The following is a 9,849-nucleotide window of genomic DNA, read 5'->3' as shown; positions in this document are numbered from 1 at the left end:
TCTAGGAGGCAAATCCATCAAAAACCGTGTTTCATTAGACTCAAGAGCATCAAGTTCATGTTGCATAACTTCTTTCCAACAATCATGTTGTATCGCCTCTTTAAATGATTTAGGTTCTTGGATAGAAGAAATATTATGACAAAGAAAAATATGTAGGAGAACAATTATGATAAGAGAGATAGTTTTAAACAGGATATTTAGTACTTGAAGAATGATCAGTAACATCTTTTGAAGAGAAAAAAGTAGTGTGATAGTCCTTCAAGGGTGTTGTTTGAGACGAGTAAAAACTCGAACAAATGAAGGTTGTGGATCAGAATGTTGGTGTTGCATGACATTAGTATCAATTAAATGCAATGGTGTAGAAGAATCAATAGTAGGTAGCAGGAAAACTAGATGGTAATACAGTTTCAGAAACCGAAGAAACAATATCACTAATAGTTGTAGGCACAACAATATTATTATCAGAAATAGAAAGAAGCAAATGCTTAAACATATCATGTGTGTCAAAATTGGTATCTATGTTGTCCATATAAAAGAAAAATGATTTTCATAAAAAATAACATTTAGAGAAAGAAGAGAAAAGAAAATGATATATTTTATCAATCAAGAATTGTTACACACTTACATTATTGAGAAATATATTTATATAGCACATATTTAGATACCAATTTAAAAATATTTTATAAATTTTTATTAAAAATAAAAACTACGTTTTTTTTAGTTTATAAAATGTTATCTAATTTAATCAAATAGTAACTAATTATTTTGGTCTCTAAAATTATAGAGCAGATATAAAATTATAACTGAAAAAGGTAGTTACAACTAAAAATCTACAATATGAGATCATATATATAATCTAATAAAGAAGATAAGGAAAATAAAATGCTTAATAAATAATTGTCCACTTGTACATCAAGAATCTAGTTGACCTAATCACTATAAGAAATTGTATATTATCTATGATTTTTATGAAGAATCTAGTTAACCTAATCACTAGTACAATTACCTAAGTTTTTTTACACATAGATTAGGATCTATAGATAAAATATGTTGTTTACCTGGGGATATTTATGTACCGATTTAAATATGTGTATAAATTTGAACTATCTACTGATTTATTCATAAGCAAATACAAATTAATTTTCCACCCAATATCCGTAGAACAAATCAGTAGAAAATTGAACACCATGACACATGAATAATTTTGAAGGAATTGATCTATAGGTATAAATAAATTTGTCTGTACGTAAAACAATTGGCATTTTACATACGAAATTTACGTACAAAATTAACATAATATTTTCCCAATAAAAAAGTTTTTTTCTACTAGAAAATTCTAAATAAAAGGCCAAAAGAAAAAACCATGATAAAGTTCGTTTGGATAAGTGTTTACTCCTCCTCGTACTCTACCCAGACATTCTCTCATCTTATCCTTGTTTTGAGGGACCTATCAGTTTGAGGTTCTTGATTGTTTTGTATTTTTAAAAAATAAATCATTATGTTTATACAAGTTATTAGGCGTAATATTCTTTAATAAAGGATACATTTAAATAATTTTTTAGTAATTGTTATAACAAACTTTCTATTAGTTTAATTTGTGTGCAAATTACTTTAATTGACATGTTTAAAATAGTATAATTTTCCTTGGTAAAAGTTTGTAAAATAACTCCAAACTCTAAAAAGATTAGATAAACCAATTAATAATTTATAAAGTAGTATGATTGAGTTATATTTTTTATCAGCAGTATATATTTATAACAAAATTGGAATAATTGAGGTGTTCTAATCTTTTAAAAAGTATGTAATTTGCAAATTTCATCTTTACAGTATGATTTTAGTCCATTTCCCTTTTAAATGTTACATTAAGTAGTAAGTTGCGAATATATTTACTATTTCATTTAAATTCATGCACTACAACAAGAAAATAGAAATTTAACGGTACTATAACAAAATTAATATTTAGTGTTAGGTTAATCATTACTAACAAATAAATACTGATATTAATTAATCAAAATCATTAAATTTGGGTTAAATGTGTGTATGATTTTAAAACCATTATTAGTATTGGCTTTTTAAGACCAATTCTAGGTTTGACTAAATTTAAATTGATGTTAATTTAGTATTAAATTATAAATTGAATTTTTAGTTAAAACAATTTAATGGCGATCAAGTCAATACTGATGTTTTTTTATTTTAATGTTAATATTAATTTAAATTAAGTGGATTTGACCAACATGTGACAAAATTTTAATTTTTTTTTTATAATTAAACACCTTCATCTTCAACAAAATAAAGTATAAAATAAAAAAATATTTTTTGTGGTGGAGGAAAGAAATGAACATGAATGAAGTAGATAAATATAAATGAAAAAAAAAATGTGTGGATAAAGAAAATGTGTGTCTATGAAGAAGATGTGTGAGGATGAAAAACCTTATTTGAAACAAATTTATAAAATATTTAAATAAAATGAACTTCTTAAAATTTAAAATAACTAAATATTAAAATATTAAACCAAATTTTATTAATACAATATTTAATACGTAAATTCTTAAAAAGTCTTAAACTCAATGTTTTAATTAAGTGCTATTTCTAATTAAAATTTGACTTGTACAGAATAATTCTTGTTTCATGTGTTAAAAAAAATTACATGTTGACATAAATTACTCCAACTCTAATAGAAAATATAATTCCAAATTCAGTACTTATTTATTTATTTTAAAACATATTAATTAATTAAACATATTTTAGAAAAAATATTCAATACACTAAACAGTGAAAATATTATCTTCTAGATGAATATTTTAACAGAAAAGGCTTAATATAAAGAAGTATAGTTATATTACTATGAGGAAACTCCAATTTCTATTGGAGTGTATAGTTTTTCTTTTAAAAAATTTATCAAATTAATTTTTCTCATTGAAAATTACATTCGAAAATTAAATGTCAAATTAATTTTTCTCATTGAAAATCAAATTTAAAAATTAAATGTGCAAAACGTGGACCATGAAGCCATCGAATGTAGTGGCTATAAAAGGTAAGATAGAGTGTGTGTATTGACATCCTTTACTCGAGATATGTTAGACTAAGTTGAGTATATCTCTCCTCTATTCCTATTTCCATTATTCATTTATAGCTCTTTCTCCTAATATTTTTCTATTGCTTCTGTTTTCTGGTTCTATATTTATAACATTGCTCTCTATTTCTATTGTTTCGTTTATACCTCAATTTAAAAATTAAAAACCCACTGAATTATAAATCCATCATAAACCAAACTTTATCAAATTGTATTTTTTTTTTAACCATGCAATTAGGTTCAGTCAGTGCTTTGGCTTCAAAAAGTGACCTAAAACAGTAGAATATATTTATTATTTATTCAGTATTTAAATTAATTAATACAAAGTTATTTAACTTTTCAGCATAATTATCTTGTTATGAATTTGTAACTATATATAATAGATTTCTCTTCGAGTAAATATTAAGCATCAACATCATCCCTAGTTATTTTTATTGGTTTACTTTTAATTAATTTAATTATGAATTTGTAATTATATATAATAGCTTTCTCTTAATTTGAGTAAATATTAAGCATCAACATGATCCCTAATTACTTTTATTCTATTGATTTATTTCTATTTATGTTTATATGTGATGAACAAAATTAATACAATACATAATATATAGAATGAAGTAGACTTAGTGACCATAGTTAACATTATTATTGTTTATTTGCCTGCTTATGTGATGAATATATATATATATATATATATATATATATATTAAAAAATAGATTTAATGATCATACTTGACACTATTATTTTTTATTTATGTCTATATGTGATGAACAAAATTAATAAAATATACAATATATAATATGAAGAAGACTTAGTGAATATAGTTGATATTATTATTGTTTATTTGTCTACTTATGTGATGAACATAATTGAATAAAATTAATACAAAACACAATGTATAACAAAGTAGATTTAATTACTATAGTTGACACCATTAATGTTTATTTGCCTGCATCAACAAAATTGAACAGAATTAAACAATACACAATATATAGGAAGTAGATTTGGTGACACAGTTGACTGTATGTATATGTGACCAGCATACATGGTGCATTGAAGACCCCATTTAGTAATAATTTAAAACCATTGTGAAATGTTAATGTCATTTGAAATTTAACATATATGAAATTATGGACAATATTTACACAGTAGTTTAAAATAATAGATTGCACACATACATCAATCTATCCAATTCAACTTCAACCACCAGAATGATAAAATAACAGCAATCTACAAATTAATTAAAAATCACAAAACCAACTTTTAAGTATATTGTAAAGCTACCAAATCCACTTTGTTGTGCAGATTAAAATGATGTTCTTCTTTCTAATCTACTTTGTTACTGTTTTCATTATCAATTTATTATGTATATATACTTCTTTTACCATTTTCAATATCAAATTTTAGTGTAGGAGCATTGTGCTATGAGTTATATATACTTAACATAATAAATTAAATTTACTTACAGGTTGAAAGAGCTTGAGAACACATTCATCATTTAATCAAGATTACTATCACCGAAAGATGAAATCTTTAGGATTGTCGCATCTTCTTCAAATTCTTACATGCATTCTGCTGTTGACTCCCTCATTTTCTAAAGATGATAGAAAGGTAAATAATATATATTCAATGTTATTTTACCACTATAAGAAAAATTGGTATTACATACAACACAAATCCGTATGTAATGCTCACTTTACAAATCGATCAGGATCCATATGTAAAAATTCGTATGTAATGCTCACTTTACATACGGATCAAGATCCGTATGTAAAAATTCATTTATAATGTCACTTTACATGTGAATTTAAATCCGTATGTAAAATTCGTATATAATAATCGGTATGTAAATAACAAATTTCTTGCAGTGAAGCTAGCAATTGAAAATATTTGTCTTACAGAAATATACTTTTACAAACATATACTTCCGTTATCTCTTTTGTATAATACTTCACTTTGTATTTTATTTTATTTTCTCAACTAATTTTCACATTCCTTCTATCTGTGAGAAGTTATATCTTTCCATAAATTACTCTTAGGTTTTTATCCTTTTATGATTTTTTAAAATAAATCTAATAATGCATATTTTTTTAAGTAAAATCTTGGATTACTTTTAAGTTAAGAAGAGTTTGGATTATATTCAAAATGAACAAATTAACCTAAAAATGATTTTATGCAAGGTTGAACATAATATTTTCAATGTTTAAGCATCCACGTAAAATTCACTTAGTTTAAATTTCTTTTTTATTTTTTTAATTTATCTTGTTCATACTACAGACTTACATAGTCTACATGGGAGAATATCCAAAGGGCATGGAAATCACAGAATCATTTCACACCAGTATGGTTCAAAGTGTCCTCGGCAGGTTCATAAGCCTTAATTGTTTATACTCAACAGATTTTCACTCACAATTGAGGCTTAGTTTAACATTGTTTGTCTAACATTTCCAAATACAAAGAATCTTGTTTGACTTAAATTCTATTTTGGAGGACTGAAAAGAAAAATAATGAAATAAATTGCTCTAAAAAGAGGACAATTCTTTTATTTTAAACCTATTATCAATCAAGACTATGGAATTTTTTAACTAACTTAATTAAAATTCCATATGACATGACATATATATCCATCCAGCAAATTTGCATCAGATACTTTGTTGCATCGCTACAAGAGCTTCAATGGATTTGTGGCGAGGCTAACTAAGGAAGAATCAAAAAGAATGAAAGGTAATTCTTTTTTTTTCCTAAAAAAAGAACTAAAATATATTAATAAATAGAGTACTTGAAATATTCCAATTGTACATATGTGTCTATTAGCTCATACCACATTTTCATCAGCTTTTTGCTATATTCATAAATATATTTTTTATTTTGGTTCTTGTCATATTCCTACATTAATATGTGTAACTCTAATGTGAAAAAATGGAATTTTTGGACAGGAATGGATGGTGTGGTGTCTGTTATTCCAGATAGAGTCCACAATGTCCAAACATCAAGGTCCTGGAACTTCCTTAACTTCCCTGAAAATGTCCCAAGAACAATTGAAGAAAGTAACACAATTGTTGGAGTATTGGATACTGGAATTTGGATTTCTAATGCCAATAGCTTTAGTGATAGAGGCTTTGGTCCACCACCACCGAAATGGAAGGGAACATGCCATAACTTCACTTGCAATAAGTAAGTAATGTTTCTTATAACACGTCAAAGTAATAATTATTAAAGATATAAGTAACCATTAAATTACTTATCTATGAATGCTTGCTGCATGATTTGTTTGTAGCAAAGTAATTGGAGCAAGATATTTTCGCATTGGAGGTCAGTTCAAGCGACAGGACATCATATCTCCAATTGATAACAATGGTCACGGATCTCACTGTGCATCCATTGCTGCTGGAAACCTTGTTCCCAATGCAAATCTGTTTGGGATTGGCTCAGGAACAGCAAGAGGAGGAGTTCCATTAGCACGCATTGCTGTGTATAAAGTTTGTTGGATAGGGGGTTGTCAAAGTGCTGACATTCTTGCAGCATATGATGCAGCCATTGTGGATGGTATTGATATTCTTTCTGTTTCACTGGCAGCAACAACATTCAGACAACTGAACTATTTTGAAGATGTATTTGCAATAGGAGCTTTCCATGCAATGAGGAGGGGCATATTAACTTCTAAAGCTGCAGGCAATGCGGGTCCACGACCTGCTTCAATACCGAATGTTGCACCCTGGTTCATTTCTGTGGCTGCCACCAATATAGACAGAAAGTTTTTCGGTGATCTCAAACTAGGCAATGGTCAGATCATCCGGGTAATTATCCCTTTAATTTCTTTTACTTATTTTTTAAAATATTAAAAAAGTAACAAAAGATTTATCTCAACATATGCAGGGAATTTCAGTGAATACAGTTAGTCCACCACAGAATGGTTACCCTTTAATTTATGGTGGAGATGTACCAGCTCCTGGATTTAATAGTTCCACATCACGGTACCAACATTATTTTTCTTTAAATATCCAATGCTTCTTTTCCATCTAATCAAGTTGACGCACTTAAAGAAGCAATATTGAATTAATGGTTAACACTTTGTAACCATTAAAAATTTTAATTTTACAAAATAGTGAAGATTTTTTTAAACATTTATCACTATAATAATATTATAATTTATTTAAAAAAATAAAAATTACACATTATAGAAAAACGTCACTATGATAAATTGTAACTAGTTTTAAAAAATTCAAGTTTGATTTTTAAATATAATAAAATTATAAACCTTTACTAATTCTTCTTATATATTATTAGTATATTAGAATCTAATTAGTTACTAGTTAAATAGATATTAATTTAAAAATTATTTATTAATGATATAAACTACTTTATATATTAATAATTTTTTAATTTTAAATAATATTTAATTTTGTTAATGTAATGATTAATTAATTTTTATCTCTAAAACTAATTTTTATTTAATTATTTTCTTTTAATATATTGAGAAGGAAATTAAATTTTATAAATAATTAAAGGAATTAGCAAAGTAATTTAGCCTTATTATTTGGTAATTTGTTTCAAATCTTTCTATTGTACAATTCAAAATTTCATTCTAACATTAGCATTGCTTAGTTTGTGCAAATATAATTCTTTAAATGGAGCTTTGGTGAGGGGGAAAATTGTTTTGTGTGATCGCTACAATCCTTCTGTGGGATTTGCTTCTGGAGCTGCTGGTGTCATATTCAGAAGTACATTGCCTTTAGTTGTCGCAGATGTACTTGCATTGCCAGCAATTCACATCAGTGAAAAAGATGGGAATTCCGTATATAATTATTTAAAGTCAACAAGGTACAAAACTTTTCATCAACACATAAAGATCATACATAAGTGCTATAAAATTTTGCTCAATTTGTCTTGAATTAACTAATTTATATGTTATGTAACCAATTTGTAGTAATCCAGCTGCTATCATATCCAAGAGTTACGAAGGAATAGACTCAGCAGCCCCTTTCATTGCTCCTTTCTCATCAAGAGGTCCAAATACGATCACTCCAAACATTCTTCAGGTAAACTTCATGGTACAATATACAATCAATCCAACCAATTCAAGGTCATTTTCTTATATATAAGTTATCTCTTATGGTGTAGCCTGATATAGCAGCTCCAGGAGTTGACATTCTGGCTGCATGGTCTCCAATTGCTCCTATTTCTGGAATTAATGGAGATAGTAAAATATCGTATTTCAATATAATATCTGGAACTTCAATGGCATGCCCTCATGTTACTGCAACAGCTGCTTACGTCAAATCATTTCATCCCAGCTGGTCTCCTGCTGTACTTAAATCCGCATTGATGACAACTGGTAATGGTCTCCTTGCCATCCATGCATGCTAAACTTATTTTATGCCCTTCATGGTTAATTTAAAAAGACTAGTTCTTTCTTTTCTTTCCTCACCTGGTTTATTGTTGGGGTTTTTAATTTGAATACACACATATGATTTCATTTACACATATATAGATATGGAACTTTTATTTTTTTTGAGAGATCATGAGTAACTCATTTCCTTAAATATGATAACCTACAACCTTATGCATTCTCACTCTAATGTACATTTGTGTTGGGAAAAACTAGATTAAGTTCAATTATTTTGTGGTATATCTTAATGGCTAAGTATGTATATGTTTACGACCAAATTTGTTGGTTTATCATTTACAGCTACCCCTCTAAATCCTGCACTTAATTCGGATGCTGAATTTGCTTACGGTGCGGGACAAATCAATCCTTTGAAAGCAGTAAATCCTGGACTAGTTTATGATGCTGATTCGAATGATTATATTAATTTTCTTTGTGGACAAGGTTATAGTACAGTAATGTTGCAACAAATTACAGGAGATAGAAGCACTTGTACATCAGCAAATACTGTTTTCAACTTTAACCTCCCATCTTTTGCTCTAGCAACCGCTCGCTCAAGTTACAACGATATCACTTTTGGTAGAACTGTCACTAATGTTGGATCAGCTAGATCCACCTATAGGGCAAGAGTATCTGGATATCCATCTTCTTTAAACATACAAGTAGTGCCAAATGTTTTGACCTTCACATCTGTGGGTCAGAGGTTGTCCTTCACCCTCAGGATTCAAGGAACCATTAATACAAACTTTGTTTCTTTTCCTTTGACTTGGGATGATGGCACTCGTCAGGCAAGGAGCCCCGTTGTTGTTTATGTTCCATAAATTCTCTATTACCAACGTGAATGGAAATGATTGTGTAATTTGTTGTTTGTTTCTTCTTGTTTCTTCCTGTTGAAGTTTAGTGAATAAATATTCTGGGTGTGTTGTAAGCCACAGAACTTGTAATAAAGTGCTATGTAAGCCATGAATAAAATCAAGATAATAATTACTTTATCCAAAGTATTTTCTACTGCTCCTTCTGGTTAATTTAGATATCATTATTATATTGTATGCATACATTCATTATCATTGGTTATTGAAATGAGGAAGAATTTGTCCTTCTTAGTAATATAAATGTCATTATACTAGGATTTTTTACCTGTTAAAAATATAATATATTTATTATATAAATTTGGTTTGATAAAATATAGAAGGATTTAAAATAATATTGTCATAAATTTATACTATCGTCTAACTTTGTTAGAATGAATCTCAAGTATTAGAAAAGAGTGAACATATTTAACTTTTTGATAACTTAGTAAATCATTGTTTAACACTATACCAAACTTTTTCTGTTTTCAATAAATCAAGCACAAATGCAGAGAGAGAAACAAATATATACAATTTTATAAGA

The 9,849-nt window shown here is 27.5% G+C and overlaps 1 protein-coding gene across 1 annotated transcript; it reads left to right on the top strand.

Annotated features, from left to right (window-relative positions):
- The first annotated feature begins 4,591 nt into the window (after window positions 1-4,591).
- On the top strand, window positions 4,592-9,412 carry LOC137824019 (cucumisin-like). Its single transcript, XM_068629440.1, has 10 exons — window positions 4,592-4,682; window positions 5,349-5,437; window positions 5,704-5,795; window positions 6,008-6,245; window positions 6,349-6,868; window positions 6,948-7,045; window positions 7,677-7,892; window positions 7,999-8,110; window positions 8,193-8,406; window positions 8,761-9,412. Exons 1-10 carry the CDS (start codon window positions 4,596-4,598, stop codon window positions 9,276-9,278), a joined length of 2,184 nt encoding a protein of 727 aa, XP_068485541.1. The 5' UTR covers window positions 4,592-4,595; the 3' UTR covers window positions 9,279-9,412.
- The last annotated feature ends 437 nt before the right edge of the window (window positions 9,413-9,849 follow it).

This window comes from Phaseolus vulgaris, chromosome 8, assembly GCF_000499845.2.
Source record: "Phaseolus vulgaris cultivar G19833 chromosome 8, P. vulgaris v2.0, whole genome shotgun sequence".
Lineage (NCBI taxonomy): Eukaryota > Viridiplantae > Streptophyta > Magnoliopsida > Fabales > Fabaceae > Phaseolus > Phaseolus vulgaris.
The sequence above is the reverse complement of the archived record's forward strand: the minus strand, read 5'-3'. Positions and strand labels throughout refer to the sequence as shown.

Excerpts from the sequence above, each read along its gene's own strand:
- LOC137824019 (XM_068629440.1), top strand. The coding sequence starts at position 4,596 with ATGAAATCTTTAGGATTGTCGCATCTTCTTCAAATTCTTACATGCATT. Across the intron at positions 7,046-7,676 it reads TTTAATAGTTCCACATCACG|TTTGTGCAAATATAATTCTT; the intron begins GTACCAACATTA and ends AGCATTGCTTAG. Across the intron at positions 7,893-7,998 it reads AATTATTTAAAGTCAACAAG|TAATCCAGCTGCTATCATAT; the intron begins GTACAAAACTTT and ends ACCAATTTGTAG.